The sequence below is a fragment of the Mugil cephalus genome, chromosome 1 (assembly GCF_022458985.1).
Source record: "Mugil cephalus isolate CIBA_MC_2020 chromosome 1, CIBA_Mcephalus_1.1, whole genome shotgun sequence".
NCBI classification, from domain to species: domain Eukaryota; kingdom Metazoa; phylum Chordata; class Actinopteri; order Mugiliformes; family Mugilidae; genus Mugil; species Mugil cephalus.
Window position 1 is genome coordinate 32,757,982 of NC_061770.1, and position 18,214 is coordinate 32,776,195.

The window sequence follows — 18,214 nt, forward strand, 5'->3', positions numbered from 1 at the left end:
GCTAACAGTCACTAACAGCCACGCCCCCTTCTTCTTCGTCGTCTTCTTCTACGGTGTCAAATTCGGTCAAGCCAACCAGTGGGCGGAAGTTCGGCTCATTTCAGAGAATCGGCTCTTTTGCCACTGCTCCCAAAGAAGAATCGACTCTTTTGTTGCCCTCTATCACTGTGGCTTCCAAAGAAGAATCGACTCTTCCGCCACGGCTCCCAAGTAGAATCGGCTCTTTATTTGGTATCGTTTTTTGTTTTGTTTTTTTATTATGAGAAGCCTAATAATTGTTTCATTTTGTGTAGTTATGTCGTTACAACTGCATTATTACTTTCTTTGAGTATTAATCAATAAAACTTTAATGAACAAATGGACCAAACACTGCAATCAAATCTGCACAAGCAAAAACAGAAACAAATTAAGTAAATTCTTACAAAGTTACAGCAAAAAAATAAGGAAAATAAAAATTAAGTAAGAAAATGCTCAGTTGTGCAATTTACAAGGATAAAAAGACACAAAAATATGGTTATTTAACTCGTTTAAGGACTGAAATGTGTCTATAATTAAAACATTTGCAGTTATTTGTACCAAGGTGAATATGGTTTAAAGCTACAGTAAAAATAATTAAATAAATAAATAAAAAATAAATAAATATTAAATTATGAAAAACAAAACATGATAAACTCAAAGTAGAATATTTATTATATTAAACTAATTAAACCAGGAAGAGAATATATCGACGTACACAGTAAAGAAATAGCTCATTTGTGCTATTTATGAGAGTAAAAAGGCACAAAAAGACATTTATTCGACTCATTTAAGGACTGAAACGTGTCTGTAATTAAAACATTTGCAGTTACTTGCACCAAAGTCTTTGTCTTTCCTCATAAAACGACTAATATCCGTCCATTTCAAGCCGCTACGTGACATTAATACGTCACTTTTACAATATTGATCTGTTGTAAATATATGTAAATGATTAAAAGTAAATTTTCTTGAAGCAGTCAGGATTTTTTAAAATTATTATTATTAGAAATAATGTGTGTTTTGTTTTAAAAAAACAGTTCAGATGAGGTGATTTATGTTAAAATTGTGACATTAGAGCGGCAGAAAATGAGATGCTTCTACTTTCTCTTCCTCCCTTCGGCCTCTTTCTTCCCTCTCTCCTCCTCCATCTCCTCCTCCCTCTCCTCCTCCCTCTCCTCCTCCCTCTCTTCTTGCGGCTCGCAGCAGTATTGATTTCCAGTCCTGCGGAGGCCTGGAGGAGCAGAGAGGAGCTGGGTGTTGGCTGACACTGCGTCCATGTGACCTCTCCTCTGGATCCAGCTCCTGTTATTCATTCATCCGGGTTCATAATTAACCTCCTTAAAATCACGCCTCACGTCGTACGTTAAATATCAACCAGCATCTGGAAAATAAAAGAACGGGTTTCTTCATATATATATAGTAGTGAACTAAAGGTTTTTTATGAGTTTATGAGAACAACTTAAAAAAAAAAATGCTGATGACTCATCTTGCACTGAAGGGCGGTTCCAATGAAATGCTTTGTGTGGGCGGGGTTTATTCTGACCAATCAGAGCAGACTCGGGGGTCAATAATATATATTATATATTTACAGATTAAAAATATTGAAACGAACAACATAGCATTAGCCTACTATTAGCCTCCCAGCTAATAGTAGCTCCTCCTAGCCTCCCAGTTAATAGTAGCTCCTCCTAGCCTCCCAGTTAATAGTAGCTCCTCCTAGCCTCCCAGCTTATAGTAGCTCCTCCTAGCCTCCCAGCTAATAATAGCTCTGCCTAGCCTCCCAGTTAATAGTAGCTCTGCATAGCCTCCCAGCTAATAGTAGCGCCTCCTAGCCTCCCAGCTACTAGTAGCTCCTCCTAGCCTCCCAGCTTATAGTAGCTTCTCTTAGCCTCTCAGCTAATAGTAGCTCCTCCTAGCCTCCCAGCTAATAGTAGCTCCTCCTAGCCTCCCAGCTTATAGTAGCTTCTCTTATCCTCTCAGCTAATAGTAGCTCTTCCTAGCTTTCCAGCTAATAGTAGCTCTTCCTAGCCTCCCAGCTTATAGTAGCTTCTCTTAGCCTCTCAGCTAATAGTAGCTCCTCCTAGCCTTCCAGCTTATAGTAGCTTCTCTTATCCTCTCAGCTAATAGTAGCTCTTCCTAGCTTTCCAGCTAATAGTAGCTTCTCCTAGCCTTCCAGCTAATAGTAGCTCTTCCTAGCCTTCCAGCTTATAGTAGCTCCTCCTAGCCTCCCAGCTTATAGTAGCTCCTCCTAGCCTCCCAGCTAATAGTGCATCAGTGCGCAGGGCTGAACTAAAATACATGACATAATACATTTTTTATTTTTTCAAGGACGGTTTCATGCATTTCAGGGAGTTAATAATAATTTCGCTAAATGTTCAAGTGTCAATTTTTTTCATGATTTATGTTTTTGTGTTTTGTTTTAGTTCATTATTTGACGCCATGGAAACAAGATGTGACATAACGACGACATCTAGCTTCATGTTTATAGACCTGAGAGTGGTGTCATTTATATATATTTAATGTCTATATTATCATTAATAGTATATAAATACATATTATTATTATTTCATCTTATCTTTATCTGACCTCCTCCTCTCCTTCATGTCCTAACACCATTTACTGAAATCTAATAATGACCTTTGTGTGCACGCTCAACAAATTCTCCGAGACCTACAACATGCCAGGTAACCGTGGTAACCAGGCGAGGAGGACACGGCGGGACCCGTGGCGATTGACACTTATCCTCCCACTCGTTTGGTGAGTGGTACATGTGACCTTCATCCCCGGCTTCTCTGTGAAATCCTCTGTGGGCTTCATCAATCTGTGGCGTTCGGTTGAAGCCGTGAATCGTTTCTGGTCACACAAGCTAAACGTTAGCATGAAGTTCAGGGTTTGGAGGCTACTGATGAAAAAAAAAAAAATGACATGAAAATATAAATTAAATGTCAACCAAGCTAGCGGTCTGCTGTGTCTTTATGCTAAGCTAGCAAGCATGTTAGCTTCATTTTTACAGCTACCAAGATGAAATCTGTCAATGTTTAGCTTCATATTTATATCTAGCAAGTCGGAATCTGTCAGCTAGCAAGAAAGATGAAGGCAGTTTTTGTTCACTTTAGCTAAACGTTAGCCTGTTAGCACTGAAGTTTATTACAGATAGCAAGTTGAAATCTGTCAACCTGCAAGGAGGCTAACACCAGTTTTCACTCACTTTAGCTCCATGTTAGCCTGTTAGCAGGGAAGGTTTGGGTTTAGAGTCTAAGCCAAGCTAGCTGCTTGGCCTTGTTTCCACCGTCTTTATGCTAATCTGACAAACGTTTAGCTTCATATTTACGTCTAGCAAGTGGGAATCTGTCAGATAGCAAGAAAGATGAAGGCAGTTTTTGTTCACTTTAGCTAAACGTTAGCCTGGTAGCACTGAATTTTTATTACAGATAGCAAGTTGAAATCTGTCGACGAGCAAGGAAGCTAACACCATTTTTGTTCGCTTTAGCTTTAAGTTAGAACTGAAGTTTTGAGTTGAGAAGCTACTAATTAAACAATCTACAGTCTTCTCTTGGTAGAAATAAGCTAGCAGTTTGCCCCTTGTTTTCAGTGTCTTTATGCTAAGCTAATAAGCTTTCAACTTCATATTTTCCACTCACTTTAGCTCAACATTAGCCTGTTAGCTTTGAGCTTCATTTTTACAGCTACCAAGCTGAAATCTGTCAATTAGCGAGGAGGTTAACACCAGTTTTTTTACTCACTTTAGCTCCACATTAGCCTGTTAGCAGTGAAGCTTTCGGTTTAGTGGCTACTAATGAAAAAAAATGACGAAAAGCTAACCCTAGTTTTTGCTCACTTTAGCTAAGTATTAGCCTGTTAGCAGTGACGTTGGGGCTATTGGCCCCGTTTTTCCTGTGTCTTTATGTTAAGCTAACAAGCTTTTTTTGACACATCGCAGATAAAATCAAGCATTGTATTTGCTAGAAAACTGAAAATGAAATTGTCTGTTCACTGCCCCCTACAGGACGGGAGGAGGTATTGAAAGTTTGCTTTTTGACACCTGTAAAGTTTAAAAATGAAATAAATAATGGTCATTAAAATGAATATATTTGACACTTTATTAAACAGCTAACCCTGCCCGATCCCAGCCATTCATCAGCTGGCAGTGCTGGAGAAAACAAAACGAAATAAAATACAAAAGGAAAATGGATCGTTTGGACACGTGGTTCAACTTTTTCTTTTGTGAATTTCCCCAAACAACTAAAAACACTGGAGGAGTCTTTAAAAAAAGGGTTAAGTGTCCTAGATTGATTTCTCTTATGTCTCAGCAAACCTACATGTAGTGCAACTTTAAATTAAGACATTTTTTAGACTCCTGGAGTCTCGTGAAGTTATGTAAACACAAATACATTTATCAATATACAACACAAATATTAGAAATATCATCGCCGTCTCCCAGAAACCGTGCAGCCTTAAAAACCTACAGAGGAGGACGTCAGTCAGCGGTTTTTAGTAAAATGTCGTCACAATAAACTAATTTTGGCACAATTTCCTTTTCACACAGGATGAAGCACCAACTCACAATTTAAACACAGCTTAGCTAAAATGCTACAGGCTGAATTAGCCTTTGTTTACAAAAATGACATTAAATTGGCCACAAGTGTTGAGTGTGACACGTGGCAATTAACAGATGTTAGCATGGTAGCATGCTAAGCTAATGACATTATGTAAACTGTTTGTGTTTAATGCTAACTGATAAATGTTAGCATGTCAATATGCTGAGCTATTTATGTTCCTTTCAGCCTCGTGACTAACTAATTAAGAAATGTTATCATAGCCGCACAAAACACCAACAAAATCCTCAATAGCCTGAGCTGTCGGCTACTTTGTGCAAAATGTTACATGCTAAAATGCTAAGCTAATTACATTCACAGGCAGTGCTTTGTGTTTAGTGCTAATTCAATGGTAATTACTCTGTGCAAATCTGCAAGCTAACACGTTAAACTAATAGCAAATGATAACAGTAGTGCCAAATAGCATAGCATACTAACATGCTAAACTAATGAAATTTGAGCTCTTTGTCTGCATTGCTAACTGATAAATGTTAGCATGTCAATATGCTGAACTAATTATATTCCTGCCAGTCTTGTGATTAATACAAATTAAGAAATGTTATCATAATAGCATGCTAACCGAACAAAATCTTCATTAGCCTGAGTGCTATGCCATGTTAAAATGCTAAGCTTATAACATTCACGAGTCGTGCTTTGTGATTAGTGCTAATAAGCCAACGCTGGGCTTAGCTGTACTAATGCTAATTACAGAGTGCAAATTTGCCAGCTAACACGTTAAACTAACAACAAATGATGTGAACAGATGTTAGCACAGCAACATGCTAATCTAATGACATCATAGGCTGTCTGTGATTAATGCTAATTAAGAAACGTTATCACAGCAGCACGTTAACCCAACAAAATCCTCACTCCTCATGAGTGCTATGCCACGGTAAAATGCTAAGCTAATTACATTCAAGAGCAGTGCTTTGTGATTAGTGCTAATAAGCCGATGTCGGGCTTAGCTGTATGATGGGCTAAATGCTAATTACTGAGTGCGAACTTGCTAAACACGCTAAACTAACACTAGCGCTAATTAACAGATATTAGCATAGCAACATGCTAAGCTAATGTCATATGTCTGCTCCTTAAAACTTAAATTTAAAACTGTTAGCATGCTAAAATGAAGCATGGATTGTGAATGAACCCCTTTATGGTGCGAGGAACCGTATTTGGTAACTTCAGCACATTTTAACCCTTCACACTGAACTCGAAGGTTGAAAATTTAAAAATTGTTTCGCTGAGTAACGTCTCATGAAGAGTTAAAGGTGACTTTTAAGTCTGAGGTTTCTGGAGGACGGGAGAGACACAGGCAATAAATATGTCACACGGTTGATTAGCTAAGAGTTCAGTGATTATTAATATGACGGGTTAAAGCAGGCAGGAATGCAGCAAAGATCACAAGCATAATGCAAAAAAGTCGAATAAATTTTAAAAAACGTTCCTTATCAGTGTGTGTGTGTGTGTGTGTGTGTGTGTGTGTGTGTGTGTGTGTGTTGTCCTTTGACATTCTCATACATAGTGAAGTTGTATATGTTACAGAGCTTTACATCCGTCGCTGTGCGAGTCCAGAGGATGGATAGAAGAGGAGAAACAGCTGGAGGGAGGAACAACGAGCTGGTGTTGTTCCCTTAAAATAAATTAGTAAATTTTACTGTTTGATTGTATCTTAAGCATCATTCAATATATTTTTTTTTTTTTTAGTTGTGTCCTGCACCGTTACATCGTCGCTCTTCTTCTCTTTAACGTTTTAACATTTCCACAACAACATGAACTAGAATTAATGAACTGATCAGCTCTTCCTAGCCTCCCAGCTAATAGAAACTCCTATTAGCCTCCAAGCTAATAGAAACTCCTATTAGCCTCCAAGCTAATAGTAGCTGTTCCTAGCTTCCCAGCTAAAAGTAGCTCTTGTTAGCCTCCAAGCTAATAGTAGCTCTTCCTAGCTTCCCAGCTAATAGTAGCTCTTCTTAGCCTCCGAGCTAATAGTAGCTGTTCCTAGCTTCCCAGCTAATAGTAGCTCTTCTTAGCTTCCTAGCTAATAGTAGCTCTTCCTAGCTTCCCAGCTAATAGTAGCTCTTCTTAGCCTCCGAGCTAATAGTAGCTGTTCCTAGCTTCCCAGCTAAAAGTAGCTCTTGTTAGCCTCCAAGCTAATAGTAGCTCTTCCTAGCTTCCCAGCTAATAGTAGCTCTTCTTAGCCTCCGAGCTAATAGTAGCTGTTCCTAGCTTCCCAGCTAAAAGTAGCTCTTGTTAGCCTCCAAGCTAATAGTAGCTCTTCCTAACTTCCCAGCTAATAGAAACTCCTATTAGCCTCCAAGCTAATACTAGCCCTTCTTGGCCTCCCAGCTAATAGTAACTCTCATTAGCTTCCCAGCTAAAAGTAGCTATTTGTTAGCATCCAAGCTAATACCAGCTCTTCTTAGCCTCCGAGCTAATAGTAGCCGTTCCTAGCTCCCCGGCTAATAGAAACTCTTGTTAGCCTCCAACCTAATAGAAGCCCTTCTTGGCCTCCAAGCTAATTCTAGCTCTTCTTAGCCTCCCAGCTAATAGTAGCTGTTGTTAGCCTCCAAGCTAATACTAGTGCTTCTTAGCCACCCAACTAGTGGTAGCTCTTTCTAGCCACCCAGCTAATAGTTGCTCTTCTTAGCATTTTAGTCCCTCATCTAAAGGTAGCGCTTCCTAGCCTCCCAGCTAAATCCAACTCCTCCTAGCCCCCCAGATAACAGTAGCTCTCCTAGCCTCCCAGCTAACAGTAGCTCTTGCTAGCCTTCCAGCTAACAGTAGCTCTTCCTAGCCTCCCAGCTAACAGTTACCAAACAAAGAAAGAGAGCAGATGAGAAGAAAACGAGGTCTAAGGAGAAGATGAGGGGAAGGAGAAGGAGAAAAACACATTCACAAAGAAGTTTTCAGACCTAAATAATCGAGGAAGGAGTGTTTGCTGCTGGAGGAGGAGGAGGAGGAGGAGGAGGAGGAGGAGGAGGATGAAGGTGAGCGAGGTTTCAGAGAGATGAGTGTGGTGATGGGGAGCAGAGGAGACAGATCCCTCCACCCCGTCCTGTCGGAGAGAGACGGGTGTAGAGGAGGAAGTGAGGACGAGGAGGAGGAGGAGCAGGAGGAGGAGGAGGAGGGAGGTGTCGTGGAGGAGGTGTGCAGCCGCCGCCGCTGCTGCTGCACCAGCCTGCCCGCCCTCTGGCCGCCGCTGCCGTCGGCGTGCGCGTACGACCGGTGCGTGTGCACGTCGCCGTTGCCGGGGGCGACGTGCTTGACCCGGCGGTGCAGCCTCAGACTGTCCCGCCGCTTGGCGCTGTACGGGCAGAGGTCGCAGGTGAACGGCCGCTCGCCCGTGTGCACGCGGACGTGCTCCACCAGCTTGTTGGCCGTGCGCGTCAGGTGGCCGCACCGGTCGCACCGGTACTGGTTGCCCTGGCGATGACCCTGGAAGTGGACCAGCAGCTCCTGTTGCCCGGGAAACGACCTCTGGCAGATGCGGCAGTGGTGCTCAGGGGGGCTCTTCGGAGGCTGGGTTGCCGCGGCAACTGCCGGAGAGAGACTGCCGGGGGCGGCGGCGGCGGCGGCGGCGGCGGCGGCGGGGGGGAGGGTAATGGGGCATCTGGGGGTTTAAAGGATAGAGAGAGAGAGCACACGCTGAAGATACCTGCCAAAACATTAGGTACACTAGTGCATTCGGATATAAATCCTTTCATGACTGTTCTTTAAATCATCAAAGGACAAAACAAGTCTGAGGCTCCTCGTAATTATCATAATTATCAACGTTTCTAAATAGATAATTAACAGAATTGTTTTTTTGCTTCATATTTAATGGCTTTTTTTTTTGGATTATTCTTGAAGCTGTTGTGATTAAAATAATGACTCTTGAATCTCTTAATGTTATAGATAACAATAAAATGTCCTTCATATAAACCACTTACACACATATGTTTCCACGAAATGTTTGAAAATAAATACAAATAAAATGACTGTTATTAGAATTCAAAAATGCAAATTTGATTAAATCAAAAACGAAGGAAAAATATTTTTAAAAAGAATAACGTCAATTTTAAAAAACAAAAAACAATTAAAAAATCAATAAAAATAAACAATTAAAAATTAAATAATGAAAATTACAATGCAAATTCACAAATAATAATGTCAAAACAGTGAAAACAGAATAATAAAATAATAACAACACAATTAACAAATAAAAATAATAATATATCTATTTTTTTTATTTTATTTTTTTTTTTTTATTTTATTATAATTTTTTTTATAGGGTTTATTCTAATGTTTTTACATTTGTACTATTTAAGCCAAGAGCTACCACCTAAAGTTTTGTTATGTTCTCACATTAAAACAATAAATTACTCTTGAGTGCTAATGCTAGCATGCTAATGTTAGCATGCTAGCATTAGCTAAGTAGCTAACATTAGCATAAAATTCCCATTATAAATTATAAACGCGCCCACCTCGTCTGTAACGCGTCGCCGTGGGTGACGACGTGAGCCCTCATCTCCGCCTCCTGATTGGTCGAGAGGTCACACAGGCAGCAGTGCAGCGAGAAGGAGTCGCGCTCCCACTGGCGGTGCTCCGTCATGTGACCCTGAAAGAGGGCGTGGCCGTCCGTCTCAAAGCCGCACACGTGGCACCTGGAGGACGGACAGAGAAGGTTTCCACAGGCAGATGGCGCCGTTCTGAGCTTTAATCGCGTCACGTCCAACCTGAGCATCTGATACCAACACGTTTGTTACCTGAAGAAGTAAGAACATCCCACGGTTTGATCTCGGCGGAGGCCGGTTAGCGTTTCTGTGTGGAAAGAAAACAAAAGGACGTTTATTATTCTGATCAACAATTCAAGTAATAAAAACAAAACATTTTATTTGAACTAATAAAATAAACACTAATAATTAGCAATGCTCATCGCAATGCTAATGTGAATGCTAATTGTCATGCTAATGGTAGAGCTAATGGCCAGCAAAGCAGCGCCGCTTTCCATCAGTTTGTTTCTGTTCATATACACTTCTAAAACTAAATGTTCTGCTCTAAGTGGGTGTTAGCAATGCTCATGACGATGCTAACGGAAGTGCTAATCTAAATGCTAATGGATAGCATGGCAGCGCTGCTCTCCATCAGCTGTTTTCTACACATATAGACCTCTAAAGCTAAATATTCTGCACTAAGTGTGTGTTAGCAACGTTAATAGAAATGCTAAGGACATGCTAATAGCGGTGCTAATGAAAATGCTAATGGCTAAAGTGGCAACGTTGCTTTCCATCAGCCTGTTCATGCACATACAGACGTCTAAAGCCAAACGTTATGGTCTAAGTCGGTGTTAGCAATGCTCATAGCAATACCAACGGAAATGCTAATGTAAGTGCTAATTGTCATGCTAATGGCAGAGCTAATAGCCAGATCTCTAAAACAAATGTTCTGCTCTAAGAGGGTGTTAGCAATACTCATTATGATGCTAACAGAAGTGCTAATCTAAATGCTAATGGCTAGCATGGCAGCTCTGCTCTCCATCAGCTGTTTTCTACACATATAAACCTCTAAAGCTACATATTCTGCACTAAGTGTGTGTTAGCAATGTTAATAGAAATGCTAAGGACATGCTAATAGCGATGCTAATACACATGCTAATGGCTAACATGGCAGCGTTGCTTTCCATCAGTCGTTTTCTGCACATACAGACCTCCAAACTAATACTAAACATCCTGCTAAGTGTGCGTTAGCAATGCTAATGGTGATGCTAAAGCCTTTATTTTAAAATGTTACCATGTGGAGGTTCCTGGGGGCTCAAACATGGGGAGGAACGGAGTTGGTCCACTTTCAGAACAGGACTACAGAGGGAAGGCACACAAACAACACACACAAACAAGAGATGGTGAGAACAGGGTGAGGCCAGAGGTCAAAGAGTCGACGCGATGACTGAAGTCTACCTGCTTCTGGTGGGCGGAGTCGCCCTCTCTGTCAGCGGGTTGTTGGATTTACTGACTCGCTCTGGAGGCACAAAGAAAGTTCAGCATCTTCACCACCACGTCTTTATCTGGGTGAAGTCGTAAAGTGCGCGGTCGCTCACCTGAGAGCTGGTGCAGCAGCGTGGACGCCAGGTTCACCGACATGTCCTGCCACAGCACCGCTCGGAGACACTGGTCGGCCATCTTGGCTCCGGAGGCGAACTGGTCTTCCATCTTGGTTTTGAAGTAAAGCTGCTCGTCCGTCTTCCCCGCAGAGAAAATCTGAGCCGTTGTGTTGACTCCAGAGACAGGCTGGTTCTCCGCCTTGACCCCGGCAGGAAACTGTTCCTCCATCTTGGCCCCTAAACAAAACCTGTCCTCCATCTTGACCCCTGAAGGAAACTTGTTCTCCAGCTTAATCGCTGAAGGAAACTGGCCCTCCATTTTGGCCCCTAAACAAAACATGTCCTCCATCCTGGCGCCTGAAGGAAATTGGTTCTCCAACTTCACCCTGGAAGGAAACTGGTTCTCCAGCTTCACCCCTGAAGGAAACTGGTTCTCCTTCTTAACTGCCGAAACTAACTGGTTCTCTATTTTGGCCCCTGAACGAAGCCAGTCTTCCATCTTGGCCCCTGTAGGAAACTGGACCATCATCTTACCCCCTGAAGGTAAATGCTCCTCTGTCTTGACCCCTGTAGGAAACTGGACCACCATCTTGGCCCCTGAAGGTAAGTGGTCCTCCATCTTGACCCCTGTAGGAAACTGGACCACCATCTTGGCCCCTGAAGGTAAATGGTCCTCTGTCTTGACCCCTGTAGGAAACTGGACCACCATCTTGGCCCCTGAAGGTAAGTGGTCTTCTTTCTTACCCCCTGAAGGAAACTGGTCCTCGATCTTAACTCCAGAGAAGAACTTGTGGCTCACGTTGACTCTGGAGAATGGCTGCTCTGCAACATTTGCTTTAAAGAGAAGCTGGTCCTCCATCTTGATCCCAGTTAGATGGTGGTCAGCCATTTTGGCTCCATAGACTCCACAATCCTCCATTTTCACTGGAAGCTGAAACTTGCCGACTGCAGAAACGCCGCTGTCCGTCATCTTAGATCCAGGCTGACAAGCTCTGCTGCAAAATGCGTCTTCTAGTTTAACGCCAAGAAGACATCTGTCCACCATTTTGGCTCCTGGCTCAAACTGCTCGGCCGTCTTGTTCCCAGTGAGACCCTGAGACCCTTCTGCTTTCACAGTGAAGACATGGTTGACCTTGTTTGAGGCGCATGAGGCCGTCTTCTCTGCGGCTGGTTGATTCTTCGCCATCGTGTCGATTTCCATCCGCTCTTCTTCTTCCTTCAGCCTCGGTACGTGGCCGGTCACTTCCTGCCGCTCTGTGATCGGTGGGAAATGTGTCTTATGACGATGTATTTGGACCCACAGCAAACATCATGGAATGAACTTTGAATGAATCTGTTGAAACATCTACCTGCCAACTTCCTGAGCAGGTCTGAGGCCAGCGTGTCGGTGGCGGCGTCGCCGTCAGGAGTGTGCGTCAGCGACGGCGGCTCTGGACTCGCCCCGGGTCCGTCCGGTGAGAGGGCGAGGCCCGGCTCGTCCTGCTGCTCCGCCTCCTCTCGGCTCCCAGGATGCATCTGGGCCTTCTGGGTGGCCTCTGAAGAGACGGGGGGGGGAATCATAGTCAGTAAATAACAAAGGACACCAGGACAGCTCCTCTAAAGTGAAGACAGAGCAAGTACAGCTCCTCCTGGTGGCTGGAGGCTGCAGTACGGGTCATAGGCTCCACCCCCTCCATGTTAGTGGGCGGGACTTGGAACCTAAAACTAAAACACTAAAGTGAACGTCAAATAATTTTTCCAAGGATGGTTTCAGTCATTTTAGGTAGTTAATAAAATGTTAACCATCACAGTTTGTTAATCATCAAAGTTGCTCAAATCTGAACTCTTAAGCTTTGATAAAACTGAAACTCAGAAACCTACAGGGACGCTTCTAAAACCCCTTTTCCACCAAACAGGTTCCAGGGCTGATCTGGAGCCAGTGTCTGACCTAGCATCGGCCAAATCGGTTCCAAACTGTTTCCAAACAGACTGCAAACTGCCAAACCGGTTCCAAACCATACAGGTTTCAAACTGGTTACAAACCAGACCAGTTACAAACTGGTCCCAACAGATTCCAAACAGGTTCCACACCAAGCTGGTTCCAAACCAGTTCCAAACTGGTTCCAAGCCGGTTCCAAACCAGTTCCAAACTGCTTCCCAACCGGTTCCAAACAGGTTCCAAACCAGTTCCAAGCCGGTTCCAAACCAGTTCCAAACTGCTTCCCAACCGGTTCCAAACAGATTCCAAACCGGTTCCAAACTGGTTCCAAACTGGCTTTCAACCTGCAAACAGGTTCCACACCAAACTGGTTCCAAACCAGTTCCAAGCCGGTTCCAAACTGGTTTTCAACCGATTGCAAACAGGTTCCACACCAAGCTGGTTCCAAACCAGTTCCAAACTGGTTCCAAGCCGGTTCCAAACCAGTTCCAAACTGCTTCCCAACCGGTTCCAAACAGATTCCAAACCGGTTCCAAACTGGTTCCAAACTGGCTTTCAACCGATTGCAAACAGGTTCCACACCAAACTGGTTCCAAACCAGTTCCAAGCCGGTTCCAAACTGGTTTTCAACCGATTGCAAACAGGTTCCACACCAAACTGGTTCCAAACCAGTTCCAAACAGATTCCAAACCGGTTCCAAACTGGCTTTCAACCGATTGCAAACAGGTTCCACACCAAACTGGTTCCAAACCAGTTCCAAACAGATTCCAAACCGGTTCCAAACTGGCTTTCAACCGATTGCAAACAGGTTCCACACCAAACTGGTTCCAAACCAGTTCCAAGCTGGTTCCAAACTGCTTCCCAACCGGTTCCAAACAGATTCCAAACCGGTTACAAACTGGTTCCAAACTGGCTTTCAACCTGGAAACAGGTTCCACACCAAACTGGTTCCAAACCAGTTCCAACCCGGTTCCAAACTGGTTTTCAACCGATTGCAAACAGGTTCCACACCAAGCTGGTTCCAAACCAGTTCCAAACTGGTTCCAAGCCGGTTCCAAACCAGTTCCAAACTGCTTCCCAACCGGTTCCAAACAGATTCCAAACCGGTTCCAAACTGGTTCCAAACTGGCTTTCAACCGATTGCAAACAGGTTCCACACCAAACTGGTTCCAAACCAGTTCCAAGCCGGTTCCAAACTGGTTCCAAACTGGTTTTCAACCGATTGCAAACAGGTTCCACACCAAACTGGTTCCAAACCAGTTCCAAGCCGGTTCCAAACCAGTTCCAAACTGGCTTTCAACCGATTGCAAACAGGTTCCACACCAAATTGGTTCCAAACCAGTTCCAAGCCGGTTCCAAACCAGTTCCAAACTGGCTTTCAACCGATTGCAAACAGGTTCCACACCAAACTGGTTCCAAACCAGTTCCAAGCCGGTTCCAAACCAGTTCCAAACTGCTTCCCAACCGGTTCCAAACAGATTCCAAACCGGTTCCAAACTGGTTCCAAACTGGCTTTCAACCGATTGCAAACAGGTTCCACACCAAACTGGTTCCAAACCAGTTCCAAGCCGGTTCCAAACCAGTTCCAAACTGCTTCCCAACCGGTTCCAAACAGATTCCAAACCGGTTCCAAACTGGTTCCAAACTGGCTTTCAACCGATTGCAAACAGGTTCCACACCAAACTGGTTCCAAACTGGTTCCAAGCCGGTTACAAACAGATTCCAAACCGGTTACAAACTGGTTCCAAACCAGTTCCAAGCCGGTTACAAACTGGTTCCACACTTACAGACCAAGACAGGGACAGTGAACGCTATAACTTCAACCAGCAGGTCGCATCAAAGCTCCTTCCATGTTTTACGCTAACCTGATGACGTGGCTCTGACTTGGCAAAACCCGGTTCTTTGGAGGCACCGGGTTGGAACCAGTCAAGCGCTGAACCAGCACCAGCTTCTCTTTGGTGTAAAAGTTGGTTCAGCCTCAGTCAAGAGTTACCTGAGAGCCTGATGAGCAGGTCAGACGCCATCTTGGTGCTGACGTCGGGGCTGAACAGAGAGGTGGCTGCTGGGAAGGGACTCGAACCCGCGAGCGTGGGACGTTTGGCTGCATCCGAGGGAGGGGGCAACACACCCGACCCACGCTTCATCGTTCTGGTGTAGGAGGAGGAGGAGGAGGAGGAGGAGGAGGAGGAAGGAGGGCAGCAGCAGCAGCAGCAGCAGCAGCGTTGCTAAAAAAAGACGAGTGTGTGTTTTTTAACATGTGGAGGTGAGGAGAGCATGGGGGAGGAAACGGGGGAGGACTCGCTCTTCAGGCGCCGAGCTGTTGCTGACCTGGAAGAGAGAGAGAGGGGGAGGGAAGGGGGGAGGGAAACGAGGTGAAAGAGGAGGAGGAGGAGGAGGAGGAGGAGAAAAGGAACAATCTGTGAATGAATAAATAATTGAATGGACGATGAGGCCCAATAATAAGGGAATAAATCACTCCAACCGTCGCCATGGTAACACCCCCCCCCCTCCAATCGTCTCGTGTCCCGACAAATGATCATCGGTTACGATCAATAATTATGATAAATAATCGTCGATGATCGACTTCCGCCAGCTGTTGGTGTCCGATCGCTGACTTTATTCATTTATTTATAATAAAAAAACAAACAAAAAAAAAAACAGCACGGATACATAGACAAGATAAAACTGTTAAAAATAAATACAATACTAATAAAATTATTAAATTATTATTATTATATTAACATAATGACTCTATTTCGCAAATTTAATCAACTTAAAAATGAAGATAAAATATTAAACAAATAAGAATAGATGTCAATGTGAAAACAAAAACCTATTATCATGCAAAAATATATAAAAATAAAAAACTATATAACAAAACCAAAACATTACAAAATAAAATAAATAAAACTAGAAATAAAAGAAAGAAAGAAATACACAAATAATGCAAAAATAATAATTTAAAAACGTTAAAAATGAAATAATATGATATAATATAAATTAAATGAAAAATATTTAACACAAATTAAATAAATAATAACATACATAAAAAAATATACAAGATGTAATGGACAAATAATAATAATAATAATAAGACAAAAACAATTTAAAAAAATAAATAAAAAAATAATGCAAATTAAAATTTTGAAAAAAACAATATAACAATACGAATAAATAAAAACACTTTAAATCATGACAATACGATCATTACAGTGAAATAATTAAATATATACATGATAATCGAAAGAAAGAAATATAAGATTTAATTTAATAAAGAAGGTGAAAGCAGTTAAAATTAAAAAATAAAATAAAATAAAATAAAATAAAATAAAATAAAATAAAATAAAAACACGTAAAATTAAATAAAATTAAATAATAAAATAATAATAATAAAAATATAACTAAAAATAACGTGTAAGTAACTAAGCCTACCTTAAAGGTTTTAATGAATAAATAAATTAAATAAATTAAAGGACATTATCGGTTCTCTTCCAGCCTCCGTCGCCGACCTCCGTCTCTAGGCGACAGCGCGCGGACTGCCGCCTCCGCCGCATCCGGCAGGAGCGGAAAAGAAAAAGCACCGGGCACCGGGTTCACCTCGACCTCTTCTCCCGTCCTCCCCCCGCGCCGGTGTCGGTGCGTCGGGGTGTCGGTCGGTCGGTCGGTCGGTGTCAGACCCCCCTTCCTCCCCTCCCTCCCCTTCCTCCTCCCCCACCTCCACCACCTCCACCCCGGAGCCCGGAGCTGTTAGCTACCCCACCTGCAACATGGCTCCCCTGCACACCGAGTCACAAAGTCCCGCCGTCGGTTCCAACATGCCCCGTTCTCCGGTTACCGGGAACAAGGGCAGGTGTCATGAGCCCAAACCTCCCTCCTTCCTCCCCCCTCCCCCCTCCCTCCTCCATCCCCTGCAACATGGCTGAACGGTAACCCGACCTCACAAGACCTCAAAAGTCATTTTCACGGGTCAGTTAGCGCCGTTAGCCGTTGGTCGCGGCTACCTCCACGAGGACCGCGCCGTTACCTCCCCCCCTCCCCCCCCACCCCGCGTCTCCCCTCCGTGACTTACCGGGCACCGGGAGGAGGAGGGCAGGTGGCCGGAGGTTGGTGCAGTCCGGGGCATAGCCTATATATAGACTATACATCTCCCCCATGTTGTTAAAGCCCCTCCATCTTCATCACCTTCCTCCTCATCATCATCATCATCATCTTCATCTTCTTCTGCCCTCGCGCCTCCTTCCTCCTCAGCGGCGGCGAAGAAGAAGAAGAAGAACCAGACGGAGACCGAGGAGGTGATCCGTCTCTTCCCCGAGCCCGAGGATGACGGGTCGGTCACCGAGGAGGGCAGAGGGAGGTCCCCGCCTCCTCCTCCTCCTCCTCCTCCTCCGCGTGCGTGTGTGTGTGTGTGCGCGTGCGGTCTTGTTTGTGTGTAGAAGTGGGGTCCAAACTGTCCCGGTCCACTCACGGTGCGGGGACACTTATTATTTCCCCCTTTTTAGTAAAATAAATATATAAATAAATAAATAAAAAATAAAATCAGAACAATATAAATAAAAAATAAAAATAAATAAATTAAAAATATAAATAAATAAAATCAGAACAATATAAATAAAAAATAAAAATAAATAAATAAATAATAAAAATAAATAAATAAATCAAACAAATAAATAAAATAAAATAAATAAATAAAATAAAAAATAAATAAAAAATAAATGAATAAATAAATAAAATCAGAACAATATAAATAAAAAAATGAATAAATAAATAAAATCAGAACAATATAAATAAAATAAAAATAAATAAATAAAATCAGAACAATATAAATAAAAAATAAATAAATAAAATCAGAACAATATAAATAAAAATAAATAAATAAATAAATAAAATCAGAACAATAAAAATAAAAATAAATAAATAAATAAATAATAAAATCAGAATAATATAAATAAAAAATGAATGAATAAAGAAATAAATAAAATCAGAACAATATAAATTAAAACAATGACTAAATAAAAATTAAAAATATCAATTAAAAATAAAATAATAAAATCAGAACAAATTAAAAAACACTTTAAATAAATATATATAATAAGAGAAATAAAGAAATATGCGAATTTCAACTACAAATAATAATATATAATAATACGCCTACCCTATTAAGAAATAAATAGATATATATGTAAAATAGATATAAATAAAACATATAAGAAAGAATATCATTTTTATTTTGGGGGGTTAAATTAACCCCAGTAACCCCTCAGAAGCTCACTTGACCAGAAATTATCATCATATGTCTTCAAATTCACTAGCGTACCTGGTGTTTTTAGCGAAGCATTTAGCATTTTAGCTAAGCTGTGTTTAAAGTGTGACTAGATGGTGGTGCTTGTGTGTGAAAACCAACTTGCGCTAAAATTAATTTGTTGTTGAAAATATTTCACTAGAAAACTGATGACTGACGCTATACGTGGCTAACATGTTGATTCAGCTTCAACGTCGTAACCATCCCATTACCTTCTAATTTACTAACATTCAGTGGGGGAGTGTTGATTCAAGTGTAGTTGCATTTCCCATCATTTCTTACCTGCTGTTGGCTAGGCTAGTTAGCTAGCT

General features: G+C 42.2%; 1 protein-coding gene across 2 annotated transcripts; it reads right to left on the bottom strand.

Annotated features, from left to right (window-relative positions):
- Window positions 1-6,916: 6,916 nt before the first annotated feature.
- LOC125014645 lies at window positions 6,917-17,176 on the bottom strand. Of its 2 annotated transcripts, none has more exons than XM_047595896.1 (9): window positions 16,674-17,176; window positions 14,598-14,932; window positions 12,036-12,221; window positions 10,684-11,940; window positions 10,544-10,604; window positions 10,380-10,444; window positions 9,356-9,410; window positions 9,074-9,253; window positions 6,917-8,220 (listed from the first exon to the last, which is right to left on the bottom strand). In XM_047595896.1, the coding sequence occupies exons 2-9, from the start codon at window positions 14,746-14,748 to the stop codon at window positions 7,503-7,505; spliced, it is 2,673 nt and encodes an 890-aa protein (XP_047451852.1). In that variant the 5' UTR covers window positions 14,749-14,932; window positions 16,674-17,176; the 3' UTR covers window positions 6,917-7,502. The 2 variants fall into 2 exon arrangements, with proteins under 2 accessions (XP_047451852.1, XP_047451858.1); XM_047595902.1 differs by lacking the exon at window positions 16,674-17,176 and adding an exon at window positions 16,037-16,302.
- Between the last annotated feature and the right edge of the window lie 1,038 nt (window positions 17,177-18,214).

What these genes read in the sequence shown, in the direction of transcription:
- LOC125014645 (XM_047595896.1), bottom strand. Translation starts at nt 14,748, where the DNA reads ATGAAGCGTGGGTCGGGTGTGTTGCCCCCTCCCTCGGATGCAGCCAAA. An exon ending in ACTCCGCCCACCAGAAGCAG is followed by an intron (nt 10,445 to 10,543) that starts GTAGACTTCAGT and finishes TTCCCTCTGTAG; the next exon opens with TCCTGTTCTGAAAGTGGACC. An exon ending in CCCCCAGGAACCTCCACATG is followed by an intron (nt 9,411 to 10,379) that starts GTAACATTTTAA and finishes CTTTCCACACAG; the next exon opens with AAACGCTAACCGGCCTCCGC.